The sequence below is a fragment of the Schistocerca nitens genome, chromosome 1 (genome assembly GCF_023898315.1).
Source record: "Schistocerca nitens isolate TAMUIC-IGC-003100 chromosome 1, iqSchNite1.1, whole genome shotgun sequence".
In the NCBI taxonomy this organism is placed as follows: domain Eukaryota; kingdom Metazoa; phylum Arthropoda; class Insecta; order Orthoptera; family Acrididae; genus Schistocerca; species Schistocerca nitens.
The window spans coordinates 776,483,562-776,508,452 of NC_064614.1; the positions used below are offsets into that span (position 1 = coordinate 776,483,562).

A 24,891-nucleotide genomic window follows, 5' to 3' on the forward strand; every position below is an offset into this window, starting at 1 on the left:
TGTGCACCCAAATGAATGGCCATTGCCAAATTATGGCCAAGAGTGAAGATAAACACATAATGGCAGAACATGCTGCGTAACATGACATGCTGAGTTTCAATAGCTGCTCCACAAACAGTGGCATGTCAACCCCCCCCCCCCCCCCCCTCTTTCCCTGCCTACCAGCTTTCCTGCATTACATAAATTTCTGGAAATTGTGTGTAAAACATATCCAGCAATTCAGAAAAGAATGTGTATCTCAGCTCCTGAATGCCTCATCTATAGTATGAGCGACTGAGTACCGTTACTTCTCCCATTAAAAGAATGTTAAGTGGATGTTTTAAGTATGAGTGCTGTTAATATGTTCTTTTTTTCTGATTGTAGATAGAGCTAGAGTCATTTTCACCATTCTTCTTCTTCTTTTTCCACCTGGTCTTTAACTCCTAAAGTTATCCTTGTTATTTCTAGGCGATTAGGTGGTGGTGTTCTTCGCTGGGGCTGTGTACAAGAGGAAATTCGTTTTGTAATTTGCCCAGAGCTAATTGTGTCAAGATTATTTACCGAATCCATGGAGCCACTGGAAGCAGTGCACATAATTGGTAAGTGATAATATTTAACCCTTTCACTGTAACAGATGTGTGTGTCATAGGCCGTGGAGCTCTGTGTTGTTATCACTTGAGCTGACTACCTGAGCCTGAACCCTTCCCAAGGCAACGCTTCCTTTCTGTTGAATTGTTTGCACTGGCCTCCTAGTGTTGTACAGAATAATTTGAAGGTAGATTGTGAGATAAACGGTGTACAATTTGTAGATCCAATTTCTCCAGTTTACCTGTGTCTTGGTGCATGCTAGCACAGTAATTAATTTGCAATGGAAATGAAGCGTTTGCTGGAACCCACTTTTGATATATCGAAATACGTTTGGAGTGCATAAATAAAATTAATTGTTCTCAGGCGAACTTCAGTGGTAGTCACCCTTTCCTTACATCAAAATAATTTGATCATATCATAAGAATACGAATCTGCATAAATTTTTATTAACTGATACTACTTATGCAGTGTGTTTACTTCATGCATAGAATTGACATTTCTGGATATGAAGAATCAGATCAGTCTGTTTCCAGCATACTACCTCATGCAGAGAGAAGTGTTTTTACTACTTGCTGTATGTATTTTCAATCCTTTTTTACATCCCTAGGCAACTTCCAAGACAAAAATCACAATACCCAAATATAATTGTCTGCATTACATGGGAACATTACATGGGAATAATTGTAGCGTACACTAAACAGGTGAATATGTACACTTCTGTTTTACTGGTGCTATGTATGCTGCATAATTACATAATGTACAAAAGAGCAAGTCTGTTTCTTGCAGTAGACCTCTTTATTTGGAGAAACACTCTAAAGAGAGTAAATTTAATTGTTTGATTACTTTTTACTATACTCAGTGTGTATTTTCAATTCTTGTTTACACCATTAGGCAACTTTCATGGCCAAAAAATGAGGGTACCCGAATTCAATTATTTCTGGCACTTTGGAATGTCATCATCTTGTAAAGTGATGAATATGTATAGTTTTTGTTTAACTGACAGAATGAATTTCATGTGTTTGTAATACACTAAGTAGATATTGTAGCACTTTCAGTGTACTTTTTTTTTAATGTCACTCACAATAAGATCCAGAAAATGCCTCCCTTTAGATTGTTGAGGATCCTTTTCATCAGAGCACCTTCCTATGCCAGATTTTCTCTGTTCTGTTTAATATTTTTCTACACTTTCCCTAACAAGATATAGGTGAATCACTGCAAGTGACATTTGTCTCTCTGTAACCAATCTACGGAGACCATGAGCAGTGAAAATATACAAATCCAGACCATGAAAAAAACATTTTTATACCATTTCACAGTCTTGGGCGCCAATCCTACAGAGTTAAGTAGCACGTCACAGCAGTCAACTGGAAGTCAGCTTCACACTCACTCTCGCACCAACTGAGTATCTCCAGGTTTTTTTATCTGTGGAGCCATGATGGTGTTACATTTTTCTTGTAGTACAGAAGAACACAAAGTTAATCGTGGTATAAGCACCAAATGTGAAGTAAAAATCTGCAAGAAGCGATCACAGCAATGAACATCGATGCACACTTGAACTATGCAGCTGGAACTCTAAACACTTGCTGGAAGAACGATGTGGAAATTTACTTTGCCTGTTAACCCATCTGGAACAAGCAGATACCTGAGTCTCAGCATGCTTAAATTTGTCTGCAGCAGTGAGAAAGTCAGCAGAACTGGTCACCTAAACACTTCAATAGCATTGAAGGAAAACACACAGGCTGTGATTGAACTCATTCACAGCACAGTGCGCGACAAGTTAACTCGTCCATAGTAGTCAGAAGGTTAATGAGCTGTTGTGCAGCGGTTGCCTTTTTATATCGTATAAGAAGGGAGAAATATATTTTGACTCTGATGAGTTTAGTGAATCGAAAGTAATAGTCTATAAGTTAGTTACACCTGTTATTGAATAATGCAAACATATTTGTTATAATAGTTATACAATTTATTCAGCATTGAATAATCAGTACAGTTCCTACAATAATACAGTTTCTACATCTACATCCATACTCCGCAAGCTACCTGACGGTGTGTGGTGGAGTTTCAGGACATTGTACTGATTATTTGTCTGAATGTGTGAGGTAAGAACATTAAAGTTTACAATTTATGAAATAGAGCTTTGAGTTTAACAATAAATTCTACATTCAGATGCATTTTACGAGGTTGATTTGATAAGTCTGGTAAAAATACTAATAAAAATGTTTGTTTCATAAACAACTCTCCTTACTTCTCAGTTTAGTCCCCTTTGAAGGATATATACTTGGTTCAGTGATCCTCCAGCTTTTTCATCACGTTGGAAAAGTAGAAGCTGTCAAACTCTGCAAAATACTCATTGACAGAACTATCACTTCCTCATTTGACGAAAATTTCTTCCCAGCAAGTTATGGAACAGGAAGAAGTTACTTGAGGGTAAGTCTGGTGAATAGGGTGGATGGGAAACTGATTCAAAATCCAGTTCATGCACTTTTGCCATTGTTATCACTGATGTATGGGATGCTGCATTATCGTGGTATATGTGCCAATGTTGGCCATTTTTCAGCGAACCCAAATTTCAAATGATTTAGGAAAGAAGCATAATAGGGTTGAGGTATGTTTCCACCTTTTTCCAGTTAATCTATGAGGATTACTCACTGGGAAACCTAAAAAACAATGGCCATCACCTTACCAGCTGACAAAATGGTCTTTTATCTTCTTCAGTGCATTTTCACCAGCCTTTGTCCATTGTTTTGTTTGCCATTTTGACTCTGTTGTGTAAGGGTGGATCCATGTCCCATCAACAGTATCAGTTGGCACTAAATGTCTTGAGGATTGTGATTAAACATTGACAAACATTGTGTTGAAGTGTTGTACTGGATCTGCTTTTGGTTGATTGTGAGCAATCGCAATACTCATCTCCCATGTAACTTTTCTGTAGGCAAGTTTCTGTGTAGGATCTTATGCACTTGCTCAGTTGAGATGCCTACAGTCTACGCAATTTCACGAATTTTTATTCAGCCATCTTGCATTACCATGTCATGGATTTTGTCAGCAGTTTTCTTTGTGGTGATCCCAGTTAGACGACTGTTCTTCACAAACCACATTTAAATTCATTAACTCAAAAGTAAATGGTCTTCAATAATGGTGCAGAGTCCATGTGAACTACGTTGAATTCTATTTTGATGTGTGCGGCAATCCAACACATCCAATGAAAATGTTTGGTAACAGCATGAAACTCAAGTTTCTCAATTTTCATTCACAGTTGACACATTGAACAATTCAGATAGTTGTCAACAAAGAACTGTACATTGTTGAAATTCTTTATACAGTACTGGTAAAAATCAAGCTTACCAACCACGAAGGCATAAGAAAACAACGCTAGTACATTTGTTAATATATAAGAAACAATATTACAGTTTTTATCATCTTTAAATTGCTTGTGAATTACCTAATTCTGCGAGCCCAAATTACTTTTATTTATAATGTAAGAAAAGACAGACTGCTACTTACTATAAAGAAGGTATGTCAAGTCGCAAACAGGCACAATTAAAAGACACACAAAGCTTCAGCCTTCAGCAGTGACACACACAGACACACACACACGCGCGCGCTCACACACACACACACACACACACACACACACACACACACACACACATGCACAAAAGCACACATGACCACCAACTCCAGCATCTCGGATTGGATGAGGGGCGGGGAAGTTCAAGGGATGGTAGCATAAGGGTGGGAGAGAGGCAAACGCTCTCTGGTGGAGTGTGAAGGGCTAGATTGCCAATAGGCACAGCGTCAGGAGATTGTGAGGCAGTGGTGGGGAAAAGAGCGAAAGGAGAACAGCAGGGAAAGAGGGCTCCAAATAAACAGGTGGGAGATGAGAATGGGGAGGGGATGATTGTGCAGATGGGGTGGAAACTGTTGGGTGAAGGATGTGGGGACACTGTGTTGCCTTAGGTTGAGGCCAGGATAATTATGGGAGTGGAGAATGTATTGTAACTCACATGTGCACAATTCAGAATAGTTGGTGGTGGTGGGAGGGATCCAGATGGCTCAGGTAGTGAAGCAGCTATAGAAATAAAGTGTGTTCATGTTCAGGCTGCTTGTTGTGCCACAGGATGGTATACTGTGCTCTTGGCCACAGTTTGGCGGTGGCCGTTCATTCTGGTAGACAGCTGGTTGGTAGTCATACCAATATAAAAAGCTGTGCAGTGATTGTAACAGAGCTGGTAAAGGAGGCTGCTTTCATAGGACAGTCATGTCACAGGTTTATCCTACCCATCATGGGCCGGGCCACCTGTGAAAACAGCTCTGTCATTTACCAGCTCTGTTGCAATCATTACACAGCTTTTTATATTGGCATGACTACCAACCAGCTGTCTACCAGGATGAACAGCCACTGCCAAACTATGGCCAAGAGCAAAGTAGACCACCCTGTGGCACAACATGCAGCTGAGCATCACGCACATGGCTGTTCACTACCCGAGCCATCTTGATCCTCCCCTCCACTAACAACTTTCCTGAACTGCACAGATGGATTTTGCCCTTACAACACATTCTCTGCTCCCGTAATTATCCCAGCCTCAGCGTACAGTAAACTAGTGTCCCCACACCCTCCGACCAACAGTTTCCACCCCCACTGACCTATTGTCTCCTCCCCGTTCTCATCTCCCACTCTGTTTATTTGCAGCCCTCTGCCAATGCATTGACCTGTCTTTCTCTACAGCTCTCCTTTTTTGCTCCTTTGCCCTATCTCCCTGCCCCGCAACTTCCTGACACTGCACATGTTTGCAGTCTAGTCCCCGCACACTCCACCAGACAGCATTCGTCTCTCTCCCTACCCGTTCACTACCATCTCTTCAACTTTGCTGACCCCTCCAGATTGCTGCTTGCATTCCACGTGATGTTGCATTCTGGCCGAGATGATGAAATGGGTGGTCATGTGTGCATGAGGTGTGCTTGCTTTTGTGTGTGTAAATTGCGTGCGTGTTTCTCTTTCACTGATGAAGGCTGTGGTCAGAAGCTTAGTGTAAGCATCTTTCAATTGTGCCTGTCTGCAACTTGCCATCTTTTCTGTATGGTAAGTAGCAATCTATCTTTACCTACATTGTTGATATTCCTACCTGGAGTTTCCGTTGTTTGTACTTTCATTTATTTTTCATGAAGATAAAACTCTCATCTAGAAAATAAAATCGATGTTCTGTTAAAATTCTTTTAAGATGGCCTTTTAATTTTGTAGAAGGAAGGACTGTGAGGTTTCTAGGAAGGCTGATGGCAAGCAATAACCCAACATGAAGTGCATTTTTGTCATATAATGCTGTTCTGTGGTTGTTAGCACGGTATTTTGATTTTTGTTTAGTATTATCCCGATGAATTTTGTTGTGGTATGGTCATCTTATTTCTTGCAAATTGCCTCTTCCGTTTTCTTGTGTGTTCTAGCAGACTGAGTTGGCACTAGTTTCTATGGCGTACAGGGAGGCACAAGGAAATTTAAGAAAAAATACTTAAATGTCAAGGATGAAAGGTTCATATTCAGACTTTATTATTGTTAAATGTTACATAAACACAAAAAGTCTGTTTCAGCATGTACATTTTCGGGTGTCCAGATAGGATGTTGACTCCATTTTTGTGTACAATATTTCAAAAAATGACCTAGTTGTCATATAATTATGTGAATGATCGTCTAATGATATCATGAGTAGGTCACTCGTTGAAATAGCATGGAAATAGTGTTGACAGAATGCAAATTGTTAACCTGAATGGACACTAGAAAACTGTATAGGCCTACTCGAATGAGACACTGGTAGAGTAGAAGTGGACTGTTAGGGGTGAATTAAAGTCATAAAATCCCAGAAAATATTTGTATTTATGTCAGATTTGGGCTATATGGGACCCTCCAGGGAGGATATCAGTTATTCCACGTATCAATCACATGGGTGAAAAGGTTGGGTGGGCAGACATTTAGATAATTTGAAAGAAGTAGTGATAGGATTAAATTTAAATAGTCGAGTAAAGAGTAGATGCATGTTACAAAAGAGACAGACAGACTGACAGATTGACAGCATAGAGCTGTCTGCCCTGTAGGACACTTCAGACACAAGAGCGAGAGAGAGAGAGAGAGAGAGAGAGAGAGAGAGAGAGAGAGATATTCAGAAGCATCCCTCTGCAGCCAGACACAGCATACAGTCACATGGCCGTTCTTCCACATTTCCTGATTGTTTATTCAAAGAATGCTGGACAATGCAGCATCTTGGTATGGGCTTGGTGCTGCCCTTGGACTTTTGATCTATCGATTCAGCATGCATATACAAGTAGCAACATGTGTTGTGGCTTCAACAACCAGGTACTGAATGTAAAATCTTAATGAGATAGAAGGATAATAAAAATGAATAATTACTTGAGGGTGCACAGTCCAACTGACAACTGGGATTGTACAAAGCATACTGTCCTAACACAGACTCCAGGGAAACCTCAGAACTTTGAATAAGAATGTCTGGAAAGGACTTTGAACATTGCTTTATCCAAATACAAATTTGGTGCCATAAGCACACCCCCATTCATTTAGTCCATTGTTCACAAGTTGCAGAATTTGGAGTACAAGGTGCTCATGAAATGAAGTGTAAGAGCAACTTGTTTCAGAAGAAAATCTGTCATGAAAACTCTCTCCATCTGCATATACACATATTCAATGACTCTCTCGTGTGACATATGTTCATGTTCTGCTTGGCTTCTCTGCATGCCATGTAAGGAGATTTAAACAGTCTGATGATGATCATGAAGATTGAAACCGGTTACCAGTAAAATAGAATATTAAAAAAAAGGTGATCAAGACTGATTATTTCATGTTAATTTCAATATAGATAGCTGTGTTTCCAATATTTTATCAAAAGTCATTTACATATATGAATATCTTTGATAGTTTCATAAGTGATGTTGATTATGATTATTATTGAATTTTGCACAGAATTATGCTCTCACATACATTACTGACCTTAGGGTTAATGTTTTGAGTGTTTCATTTTAAGTTGTCATTTTGTTCTGTGTTAGTCGTGAACTTATTGTGACTCCAACAAATTTGGAAATTCTTGAAAACCACTCCCCAGATTGTATTTCCAGAAATATTTATATGAATGTCACTCACAGTAACACCTGTAGAATGCCTCCCTGTAAATCGTAGAGGATTCTCATCGTCATAGTGCCTTCTCTGCAAAATTTTGTCTTTTCTGTTGCATATTTTTCTAAGGTTTCCCTGACAAGAGACAGGTAAAACTCACCAACTGCCATTTTTCACCCTTTAACAATTCTGTGGAGAGCATGAGCATTTAAAATGCACAAGTCCAGAATGTGGGGGGGGGGGGGGGGGGGGGGGGAACCATTTCACAGTCTTACGCTATGATCCTATGGAGTTCAGTAGCATGTCACAACAGTCAACTGTGCCCATACTCATTTTGTAACGTACAATACTTTTTTTCAAAAAAAAAAAAAAATGGTTCAAATGGGTCTGAGCACTATGGGACTTAACATCTATGGTCATCAGTCCCCTAGAACTTAGAACTACTTAAACCTAACTAACCTAAGGACATCACACAACACCCAGTCATCACGAGGCAGAGAAAATCCCTGACCCCGCCGGGAATCGAACCCGGGAACCCGGGCGCGGGAAGCGAGAACGCTACTGCACGACCACAAGCTGCAGACTATTTGGATTTCCCACCTAGCTCAACCATCAATAGGGAGAACACATCAGAGGTACCCAGGCTCCAGGCGACAGCTGCAGCTTGTGCCCACATAAGGTAAAGCAGCTGCGGCAAGCATATCATGTGGCACCATCCTCTTACGAGTATTTACAGCTAAAGACCGCAGCAGTACTAGTAGGCAAACTTAGTTATAGATAGCTGGAATATATTAAAGTACTTATAAAGTCACAGACCAGATCCTCTTAAAATGATTTGGGATCTAATACCAACTATAAGTATAGCAATTGCTTTTCATGAAGGGAGTAGCCAAGTCCTCTATAAATGTAAAATGCAAATATAATTAACTGTTGATCAGGGAAAGAAAAAGTTGCTCCAAAATCTAGGTCTTGGAGCCATGAGATGCAGGAAGTGAGTAATCACTAACAATGAAAACAAATCTGAAAGTTAAAGTGCAAAAGCGCATTGGTATATCCGGTGCCTACCAAGCATCTTGAATCTCACCATATCCGGATTTGGAGTGGCCTCCTTTTCCTCCATAATCTGATCATCTTACCCTTTCTTAATTATTGTACCCACCCTTAAAAAAAGTGAAGAAACCACTTAGAGGACTATAAGAAGCTATTGGTTTACTCAAAAATCAAACAATGGAAAATCCAGGATGGAATGTAACAATATTATGAGAAGGAAAGTTGCTACTCAGCATCTCTGCAATATGTTAACAACTTTCCTTCTCATACTAATGGTTCATTCATATTGATAACTGCCCCATTTTATTTTATTTTATGATCTGCGGCTGGCCGAAGTGGCCGTGCGGTTAAAGGCGCTGCAGTCTGGAACCGCAAGACTGCTACGGTCGCAGGTTCGAATCCTGCCTAGGGCATGGATGTTTGTGATGTCCTTAGGTTAGTTAGGTTTAACTAGTTCTAAGTTCTAGGGGACTAATGACCTCAGCAGTTGAGTCCCATAGTGCTCAGAGCCCCATTTTTATGATCTGTGAGTATATTTAAGTTGTTAACTATTTATCGTCTTTTGACTTATGTACTAATTTTGATATTTTAAATTCTAAGGATCTTAAACAATTAACTAAATTTTTAAAATATGTTGGTAATAGAAGTATGAAAATTAGAACAGTCATAAACCATTCAACATTGATGTACTCATTTCGGCTTTCATTATCTGTGAATTATGACAGAAATTTCATTTCTGCAGACACATTAATTTGAAACATGTTGTGCTGTTTTATGAGCAACACCTCATTTACAGAGAAACTTCACTTTGCAATAGCATTGTATAAAAATGAAACTAACTAACATTGAGACTGTAAATGTGATCATGACCCAAAGATGTACCCTTTATCACCTGAGCTATCTGCAGCTTGGTTTAAAAGTTCAACCTGCCATTTCCTTTCTCCAGGCTCAGGTGCATGTTAGGCATGTATATTCAAGCTCTGTCAGGAAGCTTCATAACAGCATACAATCTGCTGTAAAGTAAAGATTCATTCTAGAAGAAATCCTTAAGCTGTAGCTATCCCACTCTCCACTTCACCCTATTTCTAAGGGGTGCTTGTACTGCAAGATATGCAGGAGCACTTATTTAGTGTTTGGAAAGTAGAGGAGAAGTGCTGGCAGATTTAAGACTTGAAGCGAGCTGTTTGTTGTGTCTGATTAAACCAGTTAGTAATAGCAATTTCCATTAAATACATTTCCATTAAATAACCTGAGTTCCAGTTTAACACACAGTTTCAGCATACTCATTATTCCCTTCTTTATGTGCATTTGTATGAATAAATGAATAGTTGATAATTACTGTTCTTAAGTACAGTTGTTGCCAAGAAGAAAATGTATTAGTACCACTTCTTCCATAATAGATAATTTCTCTTTCCGTTTGCTGATTCACTACATATTATTTGTGTTCCTATTTACTTTTAATAGTTTGTAGTTCAAGAAACTTACAGTTACTGATTTTATATTTTATTGTAAATTTGTGATTGGAAAAAGTAGCATTAGTTGAAATCACTATTCTTTAAAAATATCTGTTCTTAGGCTGTGAACGATTTAGCAATTATAAAGGCTATGGCGATAATTTTGAATGGTCTGGTGATCATTGCGATACTACGCCACGAGATTCAAGTGGGCGACGACTTTGTTCCATTACCGCAATAGATGCACTGGCATTTCGAAATCCCAACATGCAGTATACTCCAAGTAACATTACAAGAGAATTAAACAAGGTAAATTGTATAGCTCAGATTTAACCCATGTATGTTCGATGATTCTTATGTTCACTTGGAACTCTTAAAATTCTGTGATTGTTTTTGCTGTAGAGACATGTATGTATCCGATACAACCCCAATTACGAGGTGCATTCAAGTTCTAAGGCCTCCAATTGTTTTTCTAATTAACTACTCACCCGAAATCGATGAAACTGGCGTTACTTATCGACGTAATCGCCCTGCAGACATACACATTTTTCACAACGGTGACGCCATGATTCCATGGCAGCGGCGAAGGCTTCTTTAGGAGTCTGTTTTGACCACTGGAAAATCGCTGAGGCAATAGCAGCACGGCTGGTGAATGTGCGGCCACGGAGAGTGTCTTTCATTGTTGGAAAAAGCCAAAAGTCACTAGGAGCCAGGTCAGGTGAGTAGGGAGCATGAGGAATCACTTCAAAGTTGTTACGAAGAAACTGTTGCGTAACGTTAGCTCGATGTGCGGGTGTGTTGTCTTGGTGAAACAGCACACATGCAGGCCTTCCTGGACGTTTTTGTTGCAGTGCAGGAAGGAATTTGTTCTTCAAAACATTTTCATAGGATGCACCTGTTACCGTAGTGCCCTTTGGAACGCAATGGGTAAGGATTATGTCCTCGCTGTCCCAGAACATGGACACCATCATTTTTTCAGCACTGGCGGTTACCCGAAATTTTTTTGGTGGCGGTGAATCTGTGTGCTTCCATTGAGCTGACTGGCGCTTTGTTTCTGGATTGAAAAATGGCATCCACGTCTCATCCATTGTTACAACCGACGAAAAGAAAGTCCCATTCATGCTGTCGTTGCGCGTCAACATTGCTTGGCAACATGCCACACGGGCAGCCATGTGGTCGACCGTCAGCATTCGTGGCACCCACCTGGATGACACTTTTCGCATTTTCGGGTCATCATGCAGGATTGTGTGCACAGAACCCACAGAAGTGCCAACTCTGGACGCGATCTGTTCAACAGTCATTCAGCGATCCCCCAAAACAATTCTCTCCACTTTCTCGATCATGTCATCAGTCCGGCTTGTGCGAGCCCGAGGTTGTTTCGGTTTGTTGTCACACGATGTTCTGCCTTCATTAAACTGTCGCACCCACAAACGGACTTTCGACACATCCATAACTCCATCACCACATGTCTCCTTCAACTGTCGATGAATTTCAATTGGTTTCACACCACGCAAATTCCGAAAATGAATGATTGCACGCTGTTCAAGTAAGGAAAACGTCGCCATTTTAAGTATTTAAAACAGTTCTCATTCTCGCTGCTGGCGGTAAAAATCCATCTGCCATACGGTGCTGCCATCTCTGGGACGTATTGACAATGAACGCGGCCTCATTTTAAAACAATGTGCATGTTTCTATCTCTTTCCAGTCCGGAGAAAAAAAATCGGAGGCCTTAGAACTTGAATGCACCTCGTAGGTTCAAATCCTTTTCCAGCTATGAAATAGGTGAAGCAGACATCAATCTAAAGATTGTTTTGACAACTGTGGTGGTTTATTAGGCATGGTCCTGTTGGTAGTGGCTGCTGTTGCCTGCCTCCGACCTTTCAACTGACTCACCCAGCCATTACAGGGGCAACTGCAGTTTAATGTGGGTTCTGAACCTGGTTTCTGAACCATGGTACAACTTGTCACTTTTCATATCAAGGAACATTGCCAGAGGTGAAAGAAGTGATAAATGACAGATTGGAATCGTAGGGCTGACCAGCAATTGAACTTGAGACCTTCAGATTTTTAATTTGATGCTTTATGACGGAGACACTTTCCAACCGTACCGATTTTTATTTCTTGAGGTTTTTTTTAAAAAAATTAAAGTCAATCTTGGCATAGTTCTTTTGGTTATTTTTTTTTTTTTTTTTTTTTTTTTTTTTTTTTTTTTTTTACCATTCTTTCCTCGTCTTTGTTCAGTTGAAATACTGCTCTGTCTATAGTGTCTTCAATGCTCAGAGTTGCTAAGTTAGGCCTTTCTTTCCGTGAAGTGAAAGTGCGTGAGACTGACGGCTTAGAAGAGTTTAAAATACAGGAGAGCACATTGATGGAATATCTTTGAAAAGTCTTGTCTCATGATTAGAACAACTCATTGACACACCATCCCTAATGACTTTGCCATCAGTGGCATGTCAACCCTTAATTCTTTTTTTTTTTCCTTCTTCTTCTTCTTCTTCTTCTTCTCCTCCCCACTGTACACAAAACATTTTAATTTTATTTTAATTTTGCTACAGGGAAGGTGTCAAACCCAAATTATCTTTCTCATTTGTCAGAGAAGCTATGAAAGTCAACATCAACAGCCCTCAATCTGTAATCCATACAGACACTGCACATTGACATTTTGAATCTTCTTTACATTTATTAGTAGACACTAGTTTCTAGCCATGTAGAATTGACTTCTGTAGTATATGCAGGACAGCACTCCTGGATATTCAGCCATCACATTCACGGATGTGCTTCACAGGCCATGTATGGGTCCTGCTTTACTTTGGGAGATTGTTTGTCAACAGAAGATTCACTGGGCTGTTAGCCACCAAGGCACCCGTAGCTGCCACAGCATCTGGGTGCACAAGCCATGCCAATATGTGGGCATCAGGCTGACCATTGCCTTGACTGCTACCCATCAGACAGTGCAATCTCATGTATTTGACAGGATTGTCAGCTGCCCTTGTGTTTGGACCTGCATCTCGACAGCCCATGAACTCTCAGTCTCTTTGTACAGTGCCACTGATAATCTAGGGAACCTCACGGCCCATCACAACTACTGACTATCGTGGACTTCATCATTGTGGGCATCCGTTACACTTCATCAAGATGGACAATTCAGTTGTACTCAACTATAGACTTCTGTCCTCTGAATCTATACTAAGTTCAGTTCAAGGTTAATAAACAAAGAGTTTCTATAGCAATGTGTCAATTCAGTCACTACTAACCACACCACTCAGTTAAGGATATAACAATGGCAATGAAGATAATGGTTTCATGATACAGGCCTCTTCTCTACAGTGACATCTAGGCTGATTCTGTCATGTGTAACACTTCTAGTTTGTATGGATTCTCACAACAGTGCCTGCTCCAGATTTGTCCTTTCCAGCACCTGCTCAAGGTTCACTGGCTTCATTGCCAGCTCATGGTCTTGTCCGTCATCTAGCTGCTGCGCTCCTTCTCACTGAGCCTGACACTGCAGTGCTGTGTCACATTTCACCCACAAGATGCCTGAGGATGGCATTTTTGGTTTTTGTAACTGTTCGGCTGGTGTGGTTGTCTGGATTTCACTAGGCAGTTGTTTGCAATTAGTATTCCTGTTTTCTCAGTAGATGCAAGCCCTTGGCAATTTTCTCTTCTCACCTTAGTTTAGGCGGTCCGTTCATGTGTTGTTCTAATATACATTCTCTTCCTTGACATTGTTGGTCGGTGTGGTTTTCAGTCGTTCCTTGGTGTATTTCTCACCTATCTGTATACCTTGTCTGATCACGCACCAGATCCATTGTTGTCTCAAGTCCCATTATGGGGTCAGGCAATTCCAGGCCTCCCACAGAGCATGTCTGTGCTCACTGAGGCTCTGAATTCTTTCCTACAGCGTTCGAGTGGCCGTTATCAGGAACGGCAGTCAGATGGGTTGTTTGGGGGTTTGTGTTTGGCAAGCTGGACCACCTCCTGTCATACTCGTTTGCAATGTTGTTGTGCCATGCAACACTCAATTGTTGTTCAGGGAGTTCTCTAACCCAAGTCCCTCTTATACAGGCCCAGCCCTTGCACATGACAACATTGGACACCAATTCTCTTATCGTTGGCCCTGTCTCTGCCAGTCCTTCTGTTCTCACTGGCCTGTCTACGCTGATGCCCGTTCTCTCACTGGCCTGTCTACGCTGATGCCTGTTCTCTCACTGGCCTCACTCGTAGCTGGCCCTCTAGTCATTGCCAGTCTTACTGTTGCTAGCCCTTGCAACACTTTTCCAGGTTGTCACTGCCAGTGTCATCTCCGCAGCCATCCTGGCAGCTGAAACAAACTGTCTCTGGTGCCACCACCACACCCACCCACCCATGATACTGCTTCCACAGCCAGCACTGGCCTCCTTGTGGCTGATCCTCTCAAAGCCATTCCCAGCCTCCACTGCTACTGCAGCCCGGCCATCTCTGCTGGCACCACCAATATTTTTGTGTGTTCTTCCAGACCAAGTGTTGTGACTTCTTGGAAACACGAGCCTTACCTCTCCCCAGCCTTTCCCATTACCACCTACAGCAGCCAGTTACCGTTCTGCCACATGAACATAGCATGCTTCTTCCACTGAGCTCAGTTTCTTTGTGTTCATTAACTGATTGTTCTGTTATTTTGTTCTAGTCTGCTTTGGTGGCTGCTCAGCACCACCTCCCTTGGGTGTGCTTCTCTGGGATGGAAAGGGGGGGGGGGGGCGAGTGTAGTATACACAGGGCTGGGACCCTTCATCTTCAGCCACCATCCCCACGGATGTACTTCATGGGCCAGGTACAGCCCCTGCGTTACGTATGACAGTTGTTTGTCAACAGAAGACTTTCTGGACTTTTTACTGCCAAACCTCTTGCAGCTGCTACAATGTCTGGGTGTTAAAGGCATGCTGATATGTGAAGTGCAGTTTGCAGTAATCAGTGCTGCAGTCCCTGGCACCTGTTTGTGTCCAAACAGTCACATTTCCATGAGACACCACACCTGTGTTCCTCCACTGATGGGTACTTAGATTGCCGCTCAGCCCCTCGACAGCCAGTTCCAATTAGGGCTCAAGAGTGACCATCAGTTACTATGTCTTTGCTGTGTAATCTTTATGTGGTAGTATCAGGAAGAAGATAGTTTGCATGGTGCATAACTCAAAGCAATGCTAATTTTGTATTTCCTTAAGGGGAAAAAGCAACAGTTTTGTAAATAAATGTTACTGTACGTGTATGTTCACTTAAGTCTGCATTTCATTGGCATGAACAAAAGTGAATGGGCATCAGTGGACAAGAATTTGCTGCCACACAACCAGCAGGTGAGTGCAACTGAAAAGAATTCATGTGTGTACATGCTTGGGCTACTGGTTGTCAAGCTTATAGCAAATCATCAAAAGAAGTTCATGTGCTTTTCCACTTTGGTGCACACTCATTGTTAACAGTACAGAGAGTGAATAGTGCAGAAAGTATTTGTTTTCAAAACTCTTCTTGTCTTTTCTTTCTTTCTTTCTAAAAAAGAATTGCCTTGTTAAATATGAGTTGTGTGACAGATGGAGAAGTCAGTATTCATGAGATCTACACCACAAAATGTATAAAAGTGATTATGCTTGGTAGGAAGCTGCAGAAGTACTCAAAATTCCAACTGAGGAAGAATGTAATTTCATTACTTACTTCCTTCTGACAGAAATAGAGTAGAGAGGAACAAGCTCAGGATTGGACGATATGCGAAACAAGTACTAACTGCCCCCAGTTGTTGGCGTTTAGTCAGATAAAATTGCTACTCGGTAGTTTGTGTTCTGTTTTGGGATTTTTTTCCTCAGGTGAAGTGAGTAGCCAGTAGAAATTGTCTTATGACATACATGTAAAGTTTTCAAACAAGGTAAAGGAATGTCTGAGCTGCAATTCAGTGATAAATACACTATTACCTATATTGCATGAAAGATCAGAACTTGTATTTTTCTTTTCCCGTGCCACCTTGTTTGCTTCTCATCCAGCAATGCATATGCCACACAAAATAATTCTGTCTAAATAGCAAAGTTTTGCATTGTAGCTGTAACGAGTGTTGTATCTAATGAAACTGTATCACCATAGAAACAGTAACGTAGCGTTTGTAGTTTTCATATATGTTAAAGATTGTGCTATTCTATTCAGTCCAGTGTAAACACTTCTTAATAAGTGCAAGTGAGTATTAGTGAACACCAATGATTTGTTCTGTGACTGCTGGTATGTCTGTGCTCTTTTCCATTCACTTGTGTGTAAATGTGGTTTTACAAGTATATTAGTTTTAAATGTTTTAAACTAACTGTGTGAAGAACAATGATTTTGTTAACTACATGGATTTCACTATTCTTTATTGAATTGCAGTACTACTGGCAATCTTTCAACATACATTATCATTTGCCCTAAACTCAACATGTGGTATTTCAGTCAGCACTGGATGGCTTTATAGCCATTTTGATGTCAGCACTTTCAACAAACTTAAGTTAAACTTCATGTTTGTAGTGAACCCAACAGATGCTGATTCACTGTACTGTATGTGACTTTGTTGTAAGTTCAGAGTTAGCAGTTTGGTGGAGTTTCACTACATTGTGCATATTTTTGTAAATCCAACAGTTCACATTTCAAAGTACAGCCCGAGTTTCCCTTCAGTTCTGGATCTTGGTGCATTGGTGTGAATCTGTGTTGTTGTAGTAGACTGCACTAAATAGTGCAAACATTCCAAATAAGTACTTCAAGTCCAAAGTCGTAAGAGTTGGAATTTTTTGGGATTCCATGTATAATGCAAGGCATGACACCGTAGCACCCGAGGCACAGACACCAATCAAAGGTTTAATGCAGTCTAATCATCTGTGGGGTACCCGTGGTCTAGGGGTAGCATCTATGATTCATAATCAAAACGTTTTCGGTCCCGGGTTCGATCCCCGCCACTGCCTAAATTTTGATAAATAATTAGCATTGGCGGCCGAAGACTTCCAGCATAAGAAGTCAGCCTCATTCTGCCAACGGCCTTGTCAGAGAGGGCGGAGGAGCGGATAGAGGTTCAGGGCACTCTCTTGTCCTAGGGGTGGGAAATTGCCCCTAAAGGCGGTTGTATCAGCAATGATCAACGACATGAGGATGCAGAAGGCAATGGAAACCACTGCATTAAAGACACGTAACGAGTATCCACAGGACATGTGGCCTGTAATTGATGATCTCTCCATTGGCAAAAGATTCCGGAATAGTCCCCCATTCGGATCTCTGGGAGGGGACTGCCAAGGGGGAGGTTACCATGAGAAAAATATTGAATAATCAACGAAAGGATAACGTTCTACGAGTCGGGGCGTGGAATGTCAGAAGCTTGAACATGGTAGGGAAACTAGAAAATCTGAAAAGGGGAATGCAAAGGCTCAGTCTAGATATAGTAGGGGTCAGTGAAGTGAAGTGGAAGGAAGACAAGGATTTCTGGTCAGATGAGTATCGGGTAATATCAACAGCAGCAGAAAATGGTATAACAGGTGTAGGATTCGTTATGAATAGGAAGGTAGGGCAGAGGGTGTGTTACTGTGAACAGTTCAGTGACCGGGTTGTTCTAATCAGAATCGACAGCAGACCAACACCGACAACGATAGTTCAGGTATACATGCCGACGTCGCAAGCTGAAGATGAACAGATAGAGAAAGTGTATGAGGATATTGAAAGGGTAATGCAGTATGTAAAGGGGGACGAAAATCTAATAGTCATGGGCGACTGGAATGCAGTTGTAGGGGAAGGAGTAGAAGAAAAGGTTACGGGAGAATATGGGCTTGGGACGAGGAATGAAAGAGGAGAAAGACTAATTGAGTTCTGTAACAAGTTTCAGCTAGTAATAGCGAATACCCTGTTCAAGAATCACAAGAGGAGGAGGTATACTTGGAAAAGGCCGGGAGATACGGGAAGATTTCAATTAGATTACATCATGGTCAGACAGAGATTCCGAAATCAGATACTGGATTGTAAGGCGTACCCAGGAGCAGACATAGACTCAGATCACAATATAGTAGTGATGAAGAGTAGGCTGAAGTTCAAGACATTAGTCAGGAAGAATCAACATGCAAAGAAGTGGGATACGGAAGTACTAAGGAATGACGAGATACGTTTGAAGTTCTCTAACGCTATAGATACAGCAATAAGGAATAGCGCAGTAGGCAGTACAGTTGAAGAGGAATGAACATCTCTAAAAAGGGCCATCACAGAAGTTGGGAAGGAAAACATAGGTACAAAGAAGGTAGCTGCGAAGAAACCATGGGTAACAGAAGAAATACTTCAGTTGATTGAAGAAAGGAGGAAGTACAAACATGTTCCGGGAAAATCAGGAATACAGAATACAAGTCGCTGAGGAATGAAATAAATAGGAAGTGCAGGGAAGCTAAGACGAAATGGCTGCAGGAAGAATGTGAAGACATCGAAAACGATATGATTGTCGGAAGGACAGACTCAGCATAAAAGTCAAAACAACCTTTGGTGACATTAAAAGCAACGGTGGTAACATTAAGAGTGCAACGGGAATTCCACTGTTAAATGCAGAGGAATTTAAAAGAGCTTTGGAGGACTTACGGTCAAATAAGGCAGAAGGGATAGATAACATTCCATCAGAATTTTTAAAATAATTGGGGGAAGTGGCAACAAAATGACTATTCACGTTGGTGTGTAGAATATATGAGTCTGACGACATACCATCTGACTTTCGGAAAAGCGTCATCCACACAATTCCGAAGACGGCAAGAGCTGACAAGTGCGAGAATTATCGCACAATCAGCTTAACAGCTCATGCATCGAAGCTGCTTACAAGAATAATATACAGAAGAACGGAAAAGAAAATTGAGAATGCGCTAGGTGACGATCAGTTTGGCTTTAGGAAAAGTAAAGGGACGAGAGAGGCAATTCTGACGTTACGGCTAATAACGGAAGCAAGGCTAAAGAAAAATCAAGACACTTTCGTAGGATTTGTCGACCTGGAAAAAGTGTTCGACAATATAAAATGGTGCAAGCTGTTCGAGATTCTGAAAAAAGTAGGGGTAAGCTATAGGGAGAGACGGGTCATATACAATATGTACAACAACCAAGAGGGAATAATAAGAGTGGACGATCAAGAACGAAGTGCTCTTATTAAGAAGGGTGTAAGACAAGGCTGTAGCCTTTCGCCCCTACTCTTCAATCTGTACATCGAGGAAGCAATGATGGAAATAAAAGAAAGGTTCAGGAGTGGAATTAAAATACAAGGTGAAAGGATATCAATGATACGATTCGCTGATGACATTGCTATCCTGAGTGAAAGTGAAGAAGAATTAAATGATCTGCTGAACGGAATGAACAGTCTAATGACTACAGAGTGTGGTTTGAGAGTAAATCGGAGAAAGACGAAGGTAATGAGAAGTAGTAGAAATGAGAACAGCGAGAAACTTAACATCAGGATTGATGGTCATGAAGTCAATGAAGTTAAGGAATTCTGCTACCTAGGCAGTAAAATAATCAATGACGGACGGAGCAAGGAGGACATCAAAAGCAGACTCGCTATGGCAAAAAAGGCATTTCTGGCCAAGAGAAGTCTACTAATATCAAATACCGGCCTTAATTTGAGGAAGAAATTTCTGAGGATGTACGTCTGGAGTACAGCATTGTATGGTAGTGAAACATGGACTGTGGGAAAACCAGAACAGAAGAGAATCGAAGCATTTGAGATGTGGTGCTATAGACGAATGTTGAAAATTAGGTGGACTGATAAGGTAAGGAATGAGGAGGTTCTACGCAGAATCGGAGAGGAAAGGAATATGTGGAAAACACTGATAAGGAGAAGGGACAGGATGATAGGACATCTGCTAAGACATGAGGGAATGACTTCCATGGTACTAGAGAATTCGTGGCGGGCCGCATCAAACCAGTCAGTAGACTGATGACAAAAAAAAAATCATCTGTGATGTTGATAGTACTGGTTTAAGTGAACTGATCATAATGTAGGTTATGTGTATGTACTGCAACTTGTCACTGTCTCAGAATTATTATTTATAATTCTTGTATATAATTACTAAGTCATAAACATTGTGACTGATTTCAGTGTAAAACCAGATGTGTCTCCCAACAGCTATCAGGTGCATTTTCTCAGGAAGTCGAATTTTACATGCCCTATCAATAGAGTAGTCCCATATTAGCGTTGTGCAATATTCATTTAATTGATATGTATAAGAGGGACAGTAAACCATGAAGAATAACCAGCACACAGGCAGCAACTCACATGCTGCCCTTGCTCATGCTGACTGCTAGGTCTCTGCTTGAATATTGGTTATTCTTCATGTGTTACTGTCCCTGTTAATATATGTTGATAAAACCAATATTGCATTAGACTATTTTGGATCAACTTTATTGAATGAGCATGTAAAATTCCACTTTAAAAATAATTTTGTTTGTAACATAAAGCAAAACAAACCGACACTCCCTGTTGATGCTGGGTGTCCCATGAAACGAGTGATAAGCAATATTTGTGGCTGACACTGTTTACACATTCCAAAGATAAAATTGTGAATGTATGCCAAAGCACCAGAGAAAATACTTGTGACGAATTTTAGTATAGAAACCCTGTATAGATAAACTTTCATTAATACAAGCTATGATGTGGATACTTGTGTGCTTGAAAATGTGCTGCATTATCCTGCAGACATAGTTTTTTGATGATACTGTAGTGGAAACATCACAGTATCTAGGGACGTACATGAATTCAGTTTTTTCTGCCAGCCAAGTACAGCATTCTGTCCAAGAATTTATTCATTGACGATTCTTTGTAGAGTCATCTCTACCTTAAATTGGAGAATTCTAAGGTTTCTGATTTCACCATGTTGACTTTTAGGACTCCTGCAGTACTGGCACCTTCTGTTGTGGCTAGGCAAATTTTATCCCTGTGTATCCTCAGAAGGTAAATACTATGACATGAAATAGCTTTCCAACAATAAAGGTGTTGTCTATGTTATCCTGATTACTATACACTTCAACTTGGCTCAAAGTTATAATCCTTGGCAGGAGATCTACTAATAAGTATTGTATACCATTGCCATAGACACGAAGCCCACGCCTACTACAGTAGTACAAGTTTATATGCCAACTTGCTCCACAGATGATGAAGAGATAGAAGAAATTTATGGTGAGATAAAAGAAATTATTCACATAGTGAAGGGAGACAAAAATTTAATAGTCATGGGGGACTGGAATTCGATAGTAGGAAAATTAGTAGGTGAATGTGGAATGGGGGTAAGGAATGAAAGAGGAAACTGCCTGGTAGAATTTTGCACAGAGCATAACTTAATCATAGATAACACTTAGTTTAAGAATCATGAAAGAAGATTGTATACGTGGAAGAGGCCTGGAGACACTGGAAGGTTTCAGATAGATTGTATTATGGTAAGGCAGAGATTTCAGAACCAGGCTTTAAATTGTAAAACGTTTCCAGGATCAGATGTGGACTGTGACCACAATCTATTGGTTATGAACTGTAGATTAAAACTGAAGAAACTGCAAAAAGGTGGGAATTTAAGGAGATGGGACCTGGATAAACTGACTAAACCAGAGGTTGTAGAGAGTTTCAGAGGTAGGATTAGGAAACAATTGACAAGAATGGGGGAAAGAAATACGATATGAGAAGAATGGGTAACTTTGAGAGATGAAATAGTGAAGGCAGCAGAGGATCAAGTAGGTAAAAAGACGAGGGCTAGTAGAAATCCTCGGATAACAGAAGAGATACTGAATTTAATTGATGAAAGAAGAAAATATAAAAATGCGGTAAATGAGGCAGGCAAAAAGGAATACTAAAGTCTCAAATCTGAGATTGATGGCTACAGGACAGATGTAAGGATGTAGAGGCTTATCTCACTAGGGGTAAGATAGATACTGCCTAAGGGAAAATTAAAGAGACCTTTGCAGAAAAGAGAACCACTTGTATGAATATCAAGAGCTCAGATGGAAAACCAGTCCTAAGCAAAGAAGGGAAAGCAGAAAGGTGGAAGGAGTATATAGAGGGTCTATACGAGGGCAATGTACTTCAGGACAATATTATGGAAATGGAAGAGGACATAGATGAAGATGAAATGGGAGATATGATACTGCGTGAAGAGCACTGAAAGACCTAAGTCGAAACAAGGCCCCTGGAGTAGACAACATTCTATTAGAACTACTGATAGCCTTGGGAGAGCCAGACCTGACAAAACTCTACAATCTGGCGAGCAAGATGTATGAAACAAGTGAAATACCCTCAGAATTCAAGAAGAATATAATAATTCCAATCCCAAAGAAAGCAAGTGTTGACAGGTGTGAAAATTACCGAACTATCAGTGTAATAAGGCACGGCTGCAAAATACTAAGACAAATTCTTTACAGGCAAATGGAAAAACTGGTAGAAACCAACCTCTGGGAAGATCAGTTTGGAATCCGTAAAAATGTTGGAACACGTTAGGCAATACTGACCCTGCAGCTTATCTTAGAAGATAGATTAAGGAAAGGCAAACCTACACTTCTAGCATTTGTAGACTTAGAGAAAGCTTTTGACAATGTTGACTGGAATTCTCTCTTTTAAATTCTGAAAGTGGCAGGGGTAAAATACAGGAAACAAAAGGCTATGTACAATTTGTACAGAAACCAGTCGGCAGTCATAAGATTCGAGGGACATGAAAGGGAAGCAGTTGTTGAGAAGGGAGTGAGACAGGGTTGAAGCCTATCTCCAATGTTATTCAATCTGTATATTGAGCAAGCAGTAAAGGAAACAAGAGAAAAATTCGGAGTAGAAATTAAAATCCATGGAGAATAAATAAAAATTTTGAGGTTTGCTGATGACATTGTAATTCTGTCAGCGACAGGAAAGGACCTGGGAGAGCAGTTTAACGGAATGGACAGTGTCTTGAAAGGAGGATATAAGATGAACATCAACAAAAGCAAAATGAGGATAATGGAATGTAGTCGAATTAACATGCTGAGGGACTTAGATTAGGAAATGAGACACTTAAAGTGGTAGATGAGTTTTGCTATTTGGGGAGCAAAATAACTGATGATGGTTGAAGTAGGGAAGATATAAAATGTAGCCTGGCAATGACAAGGAAAGTGTTTCTGAAGAAGAGAAATTTGTTAATATCGAGTATATATTAAAGTGTCTGGAAGTCTTTTCTGAAAGTATTTGTATGGAATGTAACCATGTATGGAAGTGATATATGGACGCTAAATAGTTTAGACAAGAAAAGAATAGAAGGTTTCAAAATGTGGTGCTACAGAAGAATGCTGAAGATTAGATGAGTAGATCACGTAACTAATGAGGAGTTACTGAATGGAATTGTGGAGAAGAGTAATGGAATTGTGGAGAAGAGTAATTTGTGGCACAACTTGACTAGAAGAAGGGATCAGTTGGTTGGACACTTTCTGAGGCATCAAGGGATCATCAATTTAGTATTGGAGGGAAGTGCGGAGGGTAAAAATCATAGAGGAACAACAAGGCATGAATACCCTTAATAGGTTCAGAAGGATGTAGGTTGCAGTAGTTACTCAGAGATGAAGAGTCTTTCACAGGATAGAGTAGCAGGGAGAGCTGCATCAAACGAGTCTCTGTCCTGAATACCACAACAACAACAACAACCTTTGGCATGTGTATCAATTAATCCAATGTGCAGTTAACCCACTTTTCTGTTCATTTATTAGACTCCAGACAGATGTAGCTGGATATTTGCATGCATTAGCAAACCCCTTGTCGGATCCAGGGAAGTATATAGCGCCCAGATTGAAACCACCTGGTGGGTTAATGATGAGGGCCATTGTGCCGGTCAACCTGGATATTGGTTTTAGGCAGTTTCCCGTATCTGACTAGGTTTCTAAATGTTTGCACACTTTCGCTTGAAATAACACTAGATCCAAAAGATTGGGGTACACAAATAGCCACTTGGAGGGGGGGGGGGGCGCATCTGGCCACACTATGCTACCAACATTACCAAATTCAGTATTTAACATGGCATCCCCCTAAAAATATGGGATAATGGCAAGGAAAAAGAACAAGAAGTAGTATTAAACTTCAGATAGTGCATATTTCAGTGGGTCAGTATTTAGGTAATAAACTATGGATCAAAGGTGGAGGTTTCAATCCCCTGATCAAAGGTGGAGGTTTCAATACCCTGTCAGTCCTAGGATTTTTGTTTTTCACCTCTCTCACATCTGGCAATGTTTATTAATGTAAGAAATGCTGAATTGTGCCATGGTTTGGAGTCCACAATTAACTGTAGGTTCCCTTATAAATGAGTGGGTAAATCAGTTCAAAGAACAGAGGAAGACAAAGGCTTATCACCTCCAACATCTGCTGAAGCATTACAGTAGTAAAACCAATCTTCAGATTGAGGACAGCTATGCAAAAGTTACGTTTCTGGTTTCACTTTTGTTTTGTGATAGGAAGTCTAGGAGGGTATCTCATTTACTTTTTCATCTTTTCCTCCTTCCTCTCTCTCTCTCTCTCTCTCTCTCTCTCTCTCTCTCAAAATTTTTTTCCATATCTTTTTCTGCCTTTTAATCCATCTTTACTTCTCACTATCTCTTGCCCAAAGCTGACACAATACTTATCAATGTATGATCTCTGACCTATCGTCTGTGACATCACCCATTTAATATGTCTCTCTTCTCGTCCTCACAACAGGGTGGGGCTCCTCTCACAATAGTTTGGAAAGCTAG

General features: G+C 40.5%; 1 protein-coding gene across 2 annotated transcripts in view; it reads left to right on the plus strand.

Moving 5' to 3' along the window:
* Positions 1–24,891, plus strand: part of LOC126261688 (poly(ADP-ribose) glycohydrolase) — a 121,148-nt gene that overhangs the window by 71,532 nt on the left and 24,725 nt on the right. For both annotated transcript variants that reach the window (XM_049958562.1, XM_049958561.1), the window contains 2 exons: positions 448–578; positions 10,310–10,497. In XM_049958562.1, the coding sequence (XP_049814519.1) occupies positions 448–578; positions 10,310–10,497 (319 nt within the window). The remainder of the gene's footprint in view (positions 1–447; positions 579–10,309; positions 10,498–24,891) is intronic.